Source organism: Sus scrofa, unplaced genomic scaffold (genome assembly GCF_000003025.6).
Source record: "Sus scrofa isolate TJ Tabasco breed Duroc unplaced genomic scaffold, Sscrofa11.1 Contig1914, whole genome shotgun sequence".
NCBI classification, from domain to species: domain Eukaryota; kingdom Metazoa; phylum Chordata; class Mammalia; order Artiodactyla; family Suidae; genus Sus; species Sus scrofa.
This window is the reverse complement of record NW_018084979.1, coordinates 1,045,401-1,058,841: the sequence shown is the minus strand read 5'-3', so window position 1 is coordinate 1,058,841 and position 13,441 is coordinate 1,045,401. Positions and strand designations below refer to the sequence as shown.

Sequence of the window (13,441 nt, the reverse complement as noted above, 5' to 3'; positions counted from 1 at the left end):
ACATCTCTTTTCTAAAAGTTCCCTGGGTGATGATAAGGGTTGAGTGGATTTGGCTTTTCCTAAAAGAGTCTGCCTTTCCTGAGTTCAAGCTCAGGTGACTAGGATGAGCTGTGTTGTAAGTGAGATGCAGTGTGGACATGGCTGGGAAGGTGCTTCTGGAAATAGAACAGCATGAACACAATTGGGAAGTGCAGGGGCTTCGGGGGCACGTCAGGCTCATCCCCCGTGAATGTGGCTGCAGCAGCCGATCACCAGGATGGATGTCGGGAGGCGAGGTTCCCAGGACGAGGAACCAAGCCTGGCAGCTGATTCTGAGAACTTGTTGGAAGGGCAGCTCGGGGGCCCAAGGCAGACCTGCTGAGCTGGAAAGGCCTGGAGGTGGGGGTGGGGGAAGGTTCTGGTGCTGCGGGACCCTGCACCCCTGTCCCGGGAGGGATTCTGCTGACGGCTGCAGAGGCCCCTCGCCAGACAAGGCCTGAACTTCATGAAGCTTCATCCAGCCCCGTGTGTGAGAGAGAATGGAACTTTTGCTTTTGTTTCACCTTCATGTAGATAATAATTTAATAAAATTACAGAATTCCTCCCTAAGCTGGGGGAGCTGACCATGCCTTGGTTTTAATTCTTTTAATTTAAATTCTGGAAAACTGATGAGAAATTCTGTGGAACAGAATAAAAAGATTGTAATATGACTTGGAAGAAGTTAATTCATTGCACTTAGATAGTTTATCATTTAAATTACTTGTATGATTAACATAAACATTCTTGTTTTATGAGAAAAGGAACACATTTACTTTTTCAACAGAAATTGCACACGTAGGGCCGGAAGTGTCGAGTGGGGTACGGGCTCATGGAGGGGAAAGTGGTTTTTTGAATTGTTAGGTTGGAGCGGATATTTTGTAGATTACAACTTAATAATTCAAAAGCACATACTTTGAAATTAAAATCCAGAACAAGGGTGGCTGTGATGCTGGAGTGCAGTATGAAGAGTTTTAGAACATCAGGGAGCTCCCATCACGGCTCAGGGATTAGGAACCTGACTGGTGTCCATGAGGAGGAAGGTTCGATCCCTGGCCTCTCTCAGTGGGTTAAGGATCCAGTGGTGCCACAGCTGCAGCGTAGGTTGAAGGTGCAACTCGGATCTGCTGTGGCTGTGGCTGTGGCCGGCAGCTGCAGCTCCAATTCGACCTCTAGCCCAGGAACTTCTATGTGCGACAGGTGCGGCCCTTAAAAAAAAAAGACAAAGAGAAAAAGAACATCATGAAAGCGCAGGAAGAGAGGAAGGTGTGGCGGGCAGAGTGTGGGCCGGTGCTGGGTGCATCCGCTGGTGCCAAGGAGTGCTTCCTTCTGTGGGAAAGGAGAGCGCGGGCATCTGGGGTGTGAAAAACGTCCTCCTGTTGAGCCTCGATCGGCCCCCTTGAGAATGAAATCTGCGTCTGGACAGGGAGTCCAGGAGGCCTCAGGATCTGCAAGTGGCTCCTGACTCTTGGGCAGCGGTCTGAGGGAGGGTGTCCTGGAGGCCCCCCCACCCCACGCCCCCCAGGCAGCGTGGGGTCAGGCAAACGCCAGGACTGCGCTGACGCGGCGCAGTCAGAGGCCTTGGCTCGGTGGGATTTGGAATGACAGCATGCCAGGATGTGGCATTTCAAATGGCATATTTTGTAGCTCCATTCCCAGCTACAAGATAGGCTCATTTTCCCTAGAACTGTATACTTCGCGTGATTTTTCCCTGAGAAAATTAGACTTGCAGATGTTATTAAATAAAGAGTACATTTTATTCTTTGTTTCAGAAAGGGAGACACAGACCGTTGGTAATGATATTTGGCTATTTCCTTGATTGCACAGGGCGAAGACAGCCGTTATCAGAAAAGAAAATTTCGCGCTATATGTACCAGTTGTGTAAATCCCTTGATCACATGCACAGGTACGTGCTTGGAGACATGGTGGCTCTCAAATTCGTAAAATGTATTAACAGTCATTAAAAATATAGGCTAAAAGAATTTGAAGGAATAAGGTACAGTTAATTCTATTCTTCCCTTTATGCTGAATGCAGAAATGGAATATTTCACAGAGATGTAAAACCAGAAAATATATTAATAAAGGTAAGAACTTTTATATGAAAAACTGGTATCAGGATGAAGGTAGACTGAAAACTTCTTATTGGCTATGCTTTCGGTCTCAAATGGCTGGATACCATGTTATAATTTTTTTTTTTTTTTTTTTTTTGTCTTTTGTCTTTTTTGTTGTTGTTGTTGTTGCTATTTCTTGGGCCACTCCCGCGGCATATGGAGGTTCCCAGGCTGGGGTTGAATCGGAGCTGTAGCCACCGGCCTACGCCAGAGCCACAGCAACTCAGGATCCGAGCCTCGTCTGCAACCTACACCACAGTTCACGGCAACGCCAGATCGTTAACCCACTGAGCAAGGGCAGGGACCGAACCCGCAACCTCATGGTTCCTAGTCGGATTCGTTAACCACTGCGCCACGACGGGAACTCCCATGTTATAATTTTTTCTTCCAGTGTGGGAAAAAATGGTTTATTTAATAAATACTATCAGCATAACCGTACACCTGGAAAAAAATAATCTTAGGCACCCTTCTTATGTAGAAACTAAACTCTATTCAAATTATCATTCTAACCACTCCATGTGTAAAAGCGAGGAAGCAGCATTGGAGCGCAGAGCGGTCTCCCTCGCCAGCCCTTGAGCTGTGCTTGAGTCAAGTGTGTGGCCTGGTCAGGGCGTGCGGGGAAACCCTCGGGAAACCCGTTGTCCCAGTTAGGCTGACGAGTTCACTGCCCCCCAGAGCCTCCTCCTGCCCCTTGGGAAACTCCCCTCTCGGTCCCTGGTCCCCAGGCAAAGGCCAGCTGACTTTCTGTCACGTAGAATCCGTGTGCATTTTCTAGAATGGTCTATAAATGGAACGGTGTGGGACATCCTCTCTCTTGGCCTGGCTTCCTTGGCTCGGCGTCGTGGCTCTGAGACCGGTGGGCGCTGCGGTGTGTGCGGCTGGCACACCTGATCACACTGCCCTTTGGTTCTGCCGTCGCTGTTGCTCTGTTGCTCTGCGTTTCGGCTGGGGACGTTCTCTTGGCAGATCTTCGGGCTCCCGATTCTTTCCTGGGCCGTGGTGATCTGCTGAGGAGCCTGTCAAAGTCGTTTTCATTCTTGTTCGAGTTTTGTATTTCTAGTGTTTCCTTTTCGCTCTTTCCTGGGGCCTCCTTCTCTCGGCTTAGGTTTCCCGCCCGAACTTGGCGCCCTTAGCTCAGCAGCCGTAGCTACTCCACATTTCCCGGCTGGCAGTGCCAGCATGCTCCAAACCTGTGCCGAACCCGAGTCTGGTTTGGATGACTGCCTTGTCTCTGCAGGCTGTGGGGCCTTTTTTCTTTTTTGTCTTTTTCTTTTTCTGCCATACCCCTGGCATGGGGAAGTTTCCGGGCCAGGGGTTGACTCCCAGCTGGAGATGCAGCGTGTACCACAGCTGCGGCAACACCAGATCCTTAAGCCACTGCGCCGGGTCGGGGAGCCAACTGGCACCTCCGCAGAGACAGGCAGTTTTCTTGCCTTTTCCTGAGGAAGGGGCGCAGAGGGCCAGGCCGTTGGAGGAGGGCTCCGGATAATCTGGGTAAGAGAGGTGCTTAAGGCCCGTGGCAGCTCGAGGGGCCAGAGCTTCACATTCGTGGACGGCATGCACTTGTCACTTGCATGCGAGCGGTGAAGACGACGGAGAAACACCTGGAAACCTGTTTCCCTGGCCGGCCGACTGGCTCCAAAGATCCCCGCAGGTGTGGGCTGGGGCCCTCGCTGCCCCCGCCCGGGAACCGAGCTGCCGCAAGCGCCGGGTTGAGGCGCCCGGGCAGCGGACCTGGGGTCACTTCCCAGGCCGGGCGGCCTTTGGAAATCTCTGTAAAACGCAGCCAGAGTATTTGTGCGTGTGCTCCCCTGAACAGAAACACCGCCCCCTCATCGCCAGAGGCGGTTCAGGTGCTCGGACAGCCACCCAGGCGCCCCGCCTCTCTGCCCCGCAGCAGGATGTCCTGAAGTTAGGGGACTTCGGGTCCTGCCGGAGCGTCTGTTCTAAGCAGCCGCACACAGAGTACGTCTCCACCCGCTGGTACCGGGCCCCGGAGTGTCTGCTCACCGACGGCTTCTACTCCTACAAGATGGACCTGTGGAGCGCGGGCTGCGTGCTCTACGAGATCGCCAGGTAGCGGCCGGCCCTCGCGCTGCGCACAGGTTTACAGCCCCTCTGGTGCCGCGGCTGCTTTTAGCTCAGCAGGAAGCGTGTGGGGCGCTCATCTTGCCCTCGGTCTGGCGCTTTTCCTGCCTGCTCGTCCGGAGGAGGGGGCACTCTCCTTCCTCCTGCCCCCTGGCCTGTCCTGGCTCTGGTGGGTGGTACACCTCATTTCTGCCGTCGGGGCTGCCGTGGGGAGGGCCGGGGGTGGCCCCGGGTCCCCCTCAGGTACAGGCCTTCAGGCAGGTGCTCTGGCCGCAGGTGTGAGGATGAGCCAGGATCTAGAAAGCCCCAACCCTCCCCGTCCTCCCCCCGCAGCCTCTGGGCTTCACCCCCGGCCAGAGCCGATCCCGGGGAAGGGCGAGGGCCTGTCCGCTCCTCGCAGGCACAGGCGCGGGGTGTCGGGTTGAAGAAGCCCCAGGAGGAGGGGCAGCGCCCTCGCGCTCCGGTGGGTCGCTAGGACGGGTGGTGGATTTAAGGTCAGTGCATCAGAACCGGCAGGGCCTGCGCCGGCCACTCCCACCTGCCCAGCTGGGCCCTTCAGGACATACCTGCTGGTTCTAGATCAGTCGTATGTATTGATAAGTGACCTTGTTAATTTGGGAAAGGAGAGAGACGGTTTCACTGATGCCGAAGCACCAACACAGCCTTTCTCAGGTGCTGACACCCTCGCGCTCGTTGGGAAGGCTGAGAAGGGCTTCGGCGCGAGTGCGCGGTGGCCTGGGCCGACCCTGGGCCAAACCCGGCTGAGCTGTCTTGGCACCTGGCCTGCCCCACTCGGGCGTCTCCCACCCCCGCACTGTCTCTTCTGCCCTGCAGCCTGAGGTGCTGCTCTTCGCCTGACTGGAAGCTGGCCTCACTGCCCGCGCTACATCCCTTTTTTCCTGGCCTCCCGGCTGCACATGGAGTTCCAGGGTCACGGATCAGATCTGAGCCGCAGCTGGGGCAATGCCTGATCCTTTAACCCGCCTCCTGGCGCTGCAGAGACGCCATGGATCCCATCGCGCCACAGCAGGACCTCCCGGGGCTACATTTTTGTTTGGTCGTTTTGTTTCTTCCTTTTGGCCATGCCTGCAGTAAGTGGAAATTCTGGCGCCAGGGATCGAACCTGTACCACAGCAGTGACACAGCCGGATCCTTAGCCCTTTGAGCCACCAGGGAGGAACTCCCAGAGCTACGATTCTCAGCTCTTCTCTGTGGCATATATATGAACGTGAGAGGTCTGAAATCTTTTATCCATGATTCCAAAATCCACAAAACCTCCAAAGCCAAAAGCGTCCCTTGGAACTCATTTGCCGCAGCGCTTGACCCGACCCAGCCTGAATTTTGGTTGGCAGAACCCCGCTGAGCTGTGAGGTGGCTCTCGGAGGTTTCATCTGGCAGCCAATGTGCGCTCAGGCTGTGCAGATCCAGGAATGAAGACGCGCTCTGTGGGGACAGCAGAGGGAGGGAGGGAGGGAGGCCTCCCTCGGGGGCTGGAGGGCCCGCAGCCGGGAGGTCGCCGCCCTGACCGCAGCCCTCACCCGCCAGCCTGCAGCCGCTCTTCCCTGGAGCCAACGAGCTGGACCAGATCTCAAAAATCCACGACATCATGGGCACGCCTGCTGCAAAGACCCTCAGCAAGTTCCAACAGTGAGTGCACGCGCTCCCGGCCCGTCCCGGGCATCCGCAGCCCTCCCCGCCATCGGGCCAGCAGTCTCGGCCCCTGACTGTTGACTCGGGTGGTAGAGGCTTTGGGTGAGAACGGTTTCCCAGCCGGGCTGGGCACGGGGGCGCCGCCCCCTGGGACGCGGCCACACGGATGCCTGGGCTGGGACTCCTGGCTGGGTTTTGCTTTGGTCAGAGGGGGAGGAGGGCCCCTCAGGCTGAGGGCGTGGGCAGCCCTCAGCAGCTCCCAGACCCTGGGAAGAGAGATGACAACTGGTGTGGATTCTTTTTCTTTTTTTAATCTTTACTTCACTTTTCTCTAGTGGGAATGTGATATTAGTCTTTTCAAGGAAAAGTAGTTTTCTTCCATTTATAGCATAAAAGACCTCATGACTCTCCCCACTTTTTAAAATAGACTTTTAAAAAAAGGAGTCCCCTGGTGGCCTAGTGGTTAAGGATCCAGCATTGTCACCACGGTGGCATGGGTTCAGTCCCCAGCTTGGGAACTTCTGCATGCCATGAGCATGGCCAAAAAAAAAAAAAGACTTTAATTTTTTAAGAGCAATTTTAGGTTCACAGAAAAACTGAACAGAAGGTAGAGAGGTTCTACCCACCTTCTGGCCTCCCATGACCGTGCAGCACCCCCGCCATCAGCGTTGGCGCTGGAGTGGCTCGGCTGCCGTAACCCGACCACGCTGACATGTCGTCATCACCAAAGTCCACAGGGTCCCTGGGGGTCCGCGCTTGTGTTCTATGGGTTGGACAACTGCTGGATCCCATGCCCCCCGTTTTAGGCCATAAGCTGTTAGCTTCAGTGCAGGTCCCTATAGAGCTGTGAGGCTGGACCGGCCACGTGCTCTAAATGACGCAGGACCATTTGTCATCATTGGGCTTTTGCTGCAGGTCGAGAGCTGTGAGTTTCGACTTTCCTTTTACAAAGGGGTCAGGAATCCCTGTGCCAACGGCCAGTCTGTCCCCGCAGTGCCTCTCGCTCCTGCGCGCAATGGTGGCCTATGACCCCGATGACAGGGTCACTGCCCACCAGGCCCTGCAGCATCCCTACTTCCGAGAGCAGAGGTAGGCACGCTGGCATCCCCCTGGGCCTGGGGGCTGGCTCACAGGATCCTGGGCACACGGTGGCCCAGGGGCTTCTGGGAACGTGCCCGCTCCTCTCTGGTGTACCCTCCCCAGAGGAGGCTGTCAGTGGCTGCCTGGCCAGCTGGAAGGCCACCTCTGGAGCAGCGTGGCTGGGAGTAGGGTGGCACACAGCCAGTCAACGGGTGGAACTTGCCGCAGGTTGGTCAGCTTGATGGGTGGTGCCTGGCACTGAAGTATCTGCCTTGGGGTCTTCTGCTTCCACCCCTGCCAGCACCACTACAGGGGTGACGCGGGGGTGACATTGGGCGGGGTTGGGGCATGCAGCTCACAGAGCCCTGTCTGCTGGCCGCCCAGAGACCGCCAGGCCGACACAGAAAAGGGAGAGCACTGGTGATGGTGCGTGAGGACGCGAGGGGGTGGCGGCAAGGCGGGCCAGGCAGGTTGGAGACGGGCAGGCAGACGAGGCCTGTGCTGGGCGGGCTCTCAGGGGAGGCACCGCCTTCTCTCTTCCTTCCCTGTAGGGCAGCTGAGAAGCAGGCCAGCCACGGGAGGAGAGTCACGGCCTGCTTTCCAGAGCGCCCCGTGGCCCCCGAGCTCCTCAAGCAAACCTGGCAGATGTCCACGGCGGGCAGGAAGCAGGTACCGAGTGAGCCAGGGGGCTGGGTGCAGGCAGCCAGCTAATGGGCACCATCCTTTGCACTGCCCTGGCTGAGGTTCCTGGCATCCGGGCTGGAGTCCCTCCACCCACAGCGCTCTGCAGACCTGCCCATCGCGCCCTCAGACCGATCTTAGCAGGGGCACGGGGAAGCCATCACTGGCCCAGGTGACCATCCCCACGTGGCCACTGAGCCCCCGTGAGAGCAGCAGGCCCTGGGGGGCACGCTGTCTGTCTCAGAGGCTGTTTCGTGGCTTCGTCTTGGCGCCAGGCTCCTCCTCCTTTTCAGACCCCGCCCCCCCGCCCCGTGCTGCCCCCGCTGGCTTAGTCCCCACGTACCTGTGCCCTGTGGCTGTTTCTCACTCGGCCGGCATCGCTCCGCGTCACCCTCCACCAGGGGCTGCAGATACACCTGCAGCCGGACTGCTTTCCAGAAATGGACACTCCTGTGTCCAGCCACCTGCTTGAGGCCACACATCAGAGTCCAAAAGGCAGCCTTTTTCCATCCCATCCCCCGGTTTCTCCCTGCAAAGTGGCCTTTCTCCCCGTGCCTCCCGTCCCAGGGAGGGTGGAGGCAGCTTCCTCTCAGGGCCCAGACCGTGGACAGACCCACCCCTGCCCCTGGCCTGAGCCCCCCTCATCTTGCCCCCAGGCGTGGGCCCTGCTGGGCCGCCCGTCTCCTGCCGGCATCTACCAAGGGCGCCCCCTGCAGGCGGGGCTGAGGCCCATGCTGTCCGCGAGGGCCACTGAAGGCGTTGGGCTTTGCAGGCCATTCAGTCTCCGTCACAGCTGCCCACGCTTGTGGCGCCGTGGACCAAACGTAAACGAGTGGCGAGGTGGCTTTTTTGGCAAAGTGGTGGCCCTGACGAGGTGGCTTTCAGTAAAATGATGGCCCTGTATGAATTGCACAGAGTTTTCAGCTACTAAAGGTGGCTCACTAGCCACACAAAAGCCGCTTTGGCCGACCTCAGGGAGTCTGAGCGGGAGGCATCGCCATGGCCCTGGCCCTTGGAGGCGCCTGTCACAGCGCAGCCTCCCCCGCGGTCAGCCCAGGCCCCAGGCCCAGCCTTGCTTTGGGTGGCTGGGCCACGGTGTGCGGTCTGGGGCTGCATGTCACCCTCACGGGCAGCGCCGTAGGAGGCTGAAGTCGTACGGAAGAGCCCCTTTGGGTGTTCCCGATTCCCACGGAGGGGAACCGACCTCTGCTTTGTTTGAAGAAACAGCCCCTGCGGCCAGAGGAGGGCCGCCCCCGGAGACAGGGGCCCGCCTGCCTGGTGGAGCTGCCCAGACTCCAGCTTTCGGGGGGGACCACGCTGTCGTCTTACGCCAGCCCCGCGCTGCAGTCCATGTTTGCCCCGGGAGCCGACGGGAAGGTCCCGGTGCTGAGACCCCCGAAGTTCATGGGCGCGAGCCAGAAGGTGGGTGTCCCCTGGCCGTCCCGGCGCCGGCTCACGCCCATCCTGGCCCACACTGAGCGTCCCTTGCTTCAACAGACAGCCGCGCAGAAGGCCGTCAAGCCGAACCTGAAGCAGTGCCGGCTGCCCACGATAGGACGGAGAGACGGCGGCTACTGAGCAGCCCCCGCGGCCCAATGCTCGCAGCCCGGGTGCAGCCCGGCCTGGCAGCCTGACGGCTCCGGGAGGCCCCGCACAGCTGCCCTGTCGGCCTGGAGCCTCCGAAGGCAGCTGTGCTGTGTGTGCCAGCCTGACACACGTGTAAACCGGCGCCTCCCAGGCTTTGCTTTTATTTTTGTAACACAGGAATTTGGGGCAGGAAATGTTTTGTAATTTTTTGTGTGAATCAGAACAGAGAAATTACACTTATCGTTTAGGCTTGGTGTCACCGAGGGCTCCGCACGTTTCGCCTCGTGGTACGACGTCACCAAGAGCGTCGTGGCGTGTGTGGCTGGCAGGCTGGAATTGGAGCCCCTGACGCGCATGAAAGGATGAGCTCTCGTTGCTGCTTCTCCCTTTGCCGACTGTCCGTTCCTCCTGTTTGAGCCCGTCAGGGACTGATTTTGTTGGAAAGGCTTTGGTGCAGCTCCGCTGTGGGAGGAAGCGGGCCTGCCCTCCAGCACTTGGTGCCCCCTGGCCCAGGGCAGGTCACGTGTTGGCGTCGAGGTCCAGCTCTGTCCCGTGGGTAGAGGGCAGGGCACTCATGCCAGCCCTGGGGCGCCCAGCTCCGTCTGTGGGCGGCCAGCAGGGGGTTGGGCACAAGGCACGGGAAGAACCTGTTTCCCCGTGGGGGCGGACGAGGCCCAGAGGCAGTGGCACCGGGCGCGGCTGGGCTAGGCCACTGGGCAGAGGAGACCCCGTGAAAGCGCCTTTTTGTCTTGGTCTGTCGCCTCGTGGTTAGTGTTCCTTCTTTTTCTCATCTCCTCAAACTTCCAGCGGTAAAAAACAGATTTCCCAGGTTAGTCTTTAGTCTTATTCCATCTTTAAGACAGATGGGTGACGCCCTCCAGTGACCCCAGCCCTTCTGGGGGGCTGTGAGGGGGGCCACGTCCCAGGCGGGGCTGGGGAGGTGGGCGTGGCCTCGGGTGCAGCCAGTGGTTCCAGTGGCGGGGGCGGGGGACCCGTGGGTGGGGCCGCCTGGGGCCCCGGAGCCATCTGAAGGCCAGACTGACGGGAGGGTGGGGAAGCACTTCCTTTTAGAGCCATCGCAGCCGTGTGAGGACGAGGCATCGGGGCAGGAAGGGCGCCCAGGAGCCCGCAGCGGGGGCCACTGAGAGCGTCCCCCGCACAGAGGGGGGCGGGGCGTGCGTGGCTGCCGTCCTCGAGGGCAGGCTGCAAGTGCAGGCCACCTAGGGAGGGTTGGGGAGATGTTCCCCCCTTTAAATATATCAACAGCTTCGAAGATTCTCCGTGTTCCATTTTGAGAGAGCAAACTCGTCCCTCCCCACAGCCGGTGCGGGCCAGGTGCTCTCTGGGGCGGCCCTTGGCAGGTCCTCCTGCCCCAGGAGGGGGCTGGCATATCAGCTTCTGCAGGTCAAGTCCAAGGTCCCATTGGCACCTGGGGGCGTCCTGTGTCTACACTGCCTGCTCCTGGCGGGGAGCTGATGCCGTGCAGCCCGACAACAACGGGCAGGCAGGGGCTGAAGCACAGGAGGCCGCCTGGCCCTGCTGCCTGGAGCCCTGGCGGGGTCTTCGCCCAGCACAAGCCGGAGGATTGTGAGCCAGGCTCCGGGTTGAGCTGTTGGATGGCCCCCGCGGCCCTGGATGCGCCCCCACAGAGCCTCAGGAGGAAGCGGGCCGTGGTCTCCAAGCTCCTCCTCCACCACCCCAGCGGGTTCTCCCAGCCCAGGGCCCAGCTTGTGCCAGAGAGGGGACATCCAGCACTGACAGCTCCCATGCTGAGACGAGGCGGGCGGGGGCTTGGGCACAGGGGATCCAACTGGCGGCTGCGGCGTTGCTCAGCCTGCCCACAGGGGAGGAAAAGCTGAGGGCCCCGGCGGGGAGGGTCGGCCAGCAAGCTGGCTGCAGGGTCCAGGCTGAGCCAGTCCACCCGGGATGGCCTCCTCCTCTTGGCTTCCCTCATGCCCACCCCGTGCCCCACGCGGGGAGCCTGCGTGGGGAAGCGTGAGACAGGGAGCTCGGGCACAAAGGGTGCGGGGAGCAGAGCCCGCCTCCTTCCGCGGCTTCTGGAGGTGGGGGCCACCCTGGGCCCAGTGCCACCTGCTGCGTGGGGACAGTTTCAGGCTGGCTGATTTGGGACGTCGTCTTGGACCATGCGGCCAGGGGCCAGTTAGGAACCAAGCCCCCCAAATAGCCATTCCTCACACGGAGGCGGCGACAGCAGACGGCACAGCAGAGCTGGGCGCGGGGCGACACACGGTGGGCAGGGCGGGACTGGCCACCCCGCGCAGCGACCGTCTCGGGGCCCATGGACCTCCGCACTGCTGTCCTGGTGCCAGCCAGGTCCTGCTAGTCCACGGGAGGGTCACGTGGGCCAGACTCCTGGACTCGAGTTTCTGGGGCGGCCCTTCTGATCTCCAGAAACACGCGTGGCTCCCCTGTAAGTCGTCTTGGAAGCACTTAGAGACCAGTGCTGTGACGAAGAGGACAAACACCAAATGCTGACTATCTCAAATGCGATGCTTTTTCTTCCGCGGCCACACCCGCGGCACATGGAGCTTCCCAGGCGAGGGGTCGAATCGGAGCTGTAGCCGCCGGCCGACACCACAGCCACAGCCACGGCAGATCCTTAACCAACGGTGCAAGACCAGGGATCGAACCTGCGTCCCCATGGTTACTAGTCAGATTCGTTCCTGCTGCGCCACGACAGGAACTCCCAAAAATGTGCCGATGTTTCAGTAGCAAGGCTATTCTGCACGCGTGTGATACCTAAGTTCCGATTCTCTCACTTAAAATGGGGGGGTATCTTGGTGAGCGGCGGTCTTCACCTCCCCTGCAGGCTCCCACGTGCTCTGACGGAGGCCAGGCTGGTGGCGGGAGCTCCTGCTGGAGCAGCCCTGGGCCAGCGGTGGGGGCTGGGCGTGGGGCAGGGATGCCCCTGGGCTCTGAGAAGGAAGCCAAGACCAGGCCACGAGAGCTTTTTTGAAACGGTAACATTATCCCGTTGCTGGTTCACATAGATGATGAAAATGGGCGAGTAACCTTTTCTAGCCTAAACTCACTTGGCCATGCCCGCAATTTAATGGGATCACTCAGAAATGTGTTTTAGGTGATACTTTAAGGTTTAGAGTCTCATTGATAAAAAGGCCTTCAAAGGGTTCGATGGTATATGACTTTGGGGACGTTATTTTTTGGCTGCCCCAGTGGCACTGCATTAGTTCCTGGGCCAGGAACTTAACCGCTAGGCCAACAGGGAACTCCTTTGTATGACTTTTTTGAACGGAGAGAAGTTCCTCTGTTGGCAGCTACACGTCGCTAGGGTTCTAGTAACTTGTAGCATCGACCAGTAGGAGGGGCCTGATCTGAGCTCAGCTCGCTCAGCAGCTGGTTTCAACCAAGTAAACTCCCATGCAACGTCCTCAGCTTTTCCCCGTGTCGTGGACATCACTCTGTACGGTGTTCGATACTCACCATACAGAGTCATGTGCACTCCTAGGCTTGCAGTGACAGACATGGACCGGCGGGCTGCAAGCTTCGAGAACCTGGCGCGCCGGAACTGCGGCTGGTGTACGTGTGCCTCTGCCCACCAGGCCAGAGACGGGGAGTCTGCGAGAAGGGGCAAGAAAACCCGAGAACTCTCCAGATGAGCCGTGTTCTTGAGCAGCCTGTCTTACATCAGACCGTGACTGCTGGGCTTGTGCTTTGAGGGGCAAGGTAGGCATATTTATTTCAACAAAAAAGTACATTATGGAGTTCCTGTAGTGGCTCAGTAGTTAACGTATCCGACTAGGAACCATGAAGTTGTGGGTTCGATCCCTGGCCTCGCTCAGTGGGTTAAGGATCCAGCATTGCCATGAGCTGTGGTGTAGGTTGCAGACGCAGCTTGGATCCCGTGTTGCTGTGGCTCTGGTGTAGGCTGGCGGCTACAGCTCTGATTAAACCCCTAGCCTGGGAACCTCAATATGCCACGGGTGAGGCCCTGAAAAGACCAAAAAAAAAAAGTATGTTAAACTTTGTGGCTCAGCGGAAACAAATCTGACTAGGAACCATGAGGTTGCAGGTTCGATCCTTGACCTCACTCAGTGGGTTAAGAATCTAGTGTTGCCATGATCTGTGGTGTAGGTCACAGATGCGGCTCGGACCCCGAGTTGCTGTGGCTGTGGTGTAGGCTGGCAGCTGTATCTCTGATTCGACCCCTAGCCTGGGAACTTCCATGTGCACCGGGTGCGGCCCTAAAA

General features: G+C 58.7%; 1 protein-coding gene across 9 annotated transcripts in view; it reads left to right on the top strand.

Moving 5' to 3' along the window:
- MOK (MOK protein kinase) overlaps positions 1-13,441 on the top strand; it is a 59,323-nt gene that overhangs the window by 40,835 nt on the left and 5,047 nt on the right. For 3 of the 9 annotated variants that reach the window (XR_002341105.1, XR_002341104.1, XR_002341102.1), the window contains exons 5-12: positions 1,843-1,921; positions 2,051-2,099; positions 4,024-4,202; positions 5,760-5,861; positions 6,780-6,953; positions 7,496-7,613; positions 8,847-9,047; positions 12,700-12,917. Coding sequence is in view for 4 of the 9 variants with exons in the window: in XM_021081582.1 (XP_020937241.1) it covers positions 1,843-1,921; positions 2,051-2,099; positions 4,024-4,202; positions 5,760-5,861; positions 6,780-6,953; positions 7,496-7,613; positions 8,847-9,047; positions 9,461-9,628 (1,070 nt within the window). In the remaining 5 variants the exon portion in view is untranslated. Of the gene's footprint in view, positions 1-1,842; positions 1,922-2,050; positions 2,100-2,288; positions 2,930-4,023; positions 4,203-5,759; positions 5,862-6,779; positions 6,954-7,495; positions 7,614-8,846; positions 9,048-9,122; positions 12,918-13,441 lie in introns of those variants that run through there. The other 6 variants (XM_003128742.4, XM_013978438.2, XR_002341103.1 and 3 more) reach the window with 5 other exon arrangements.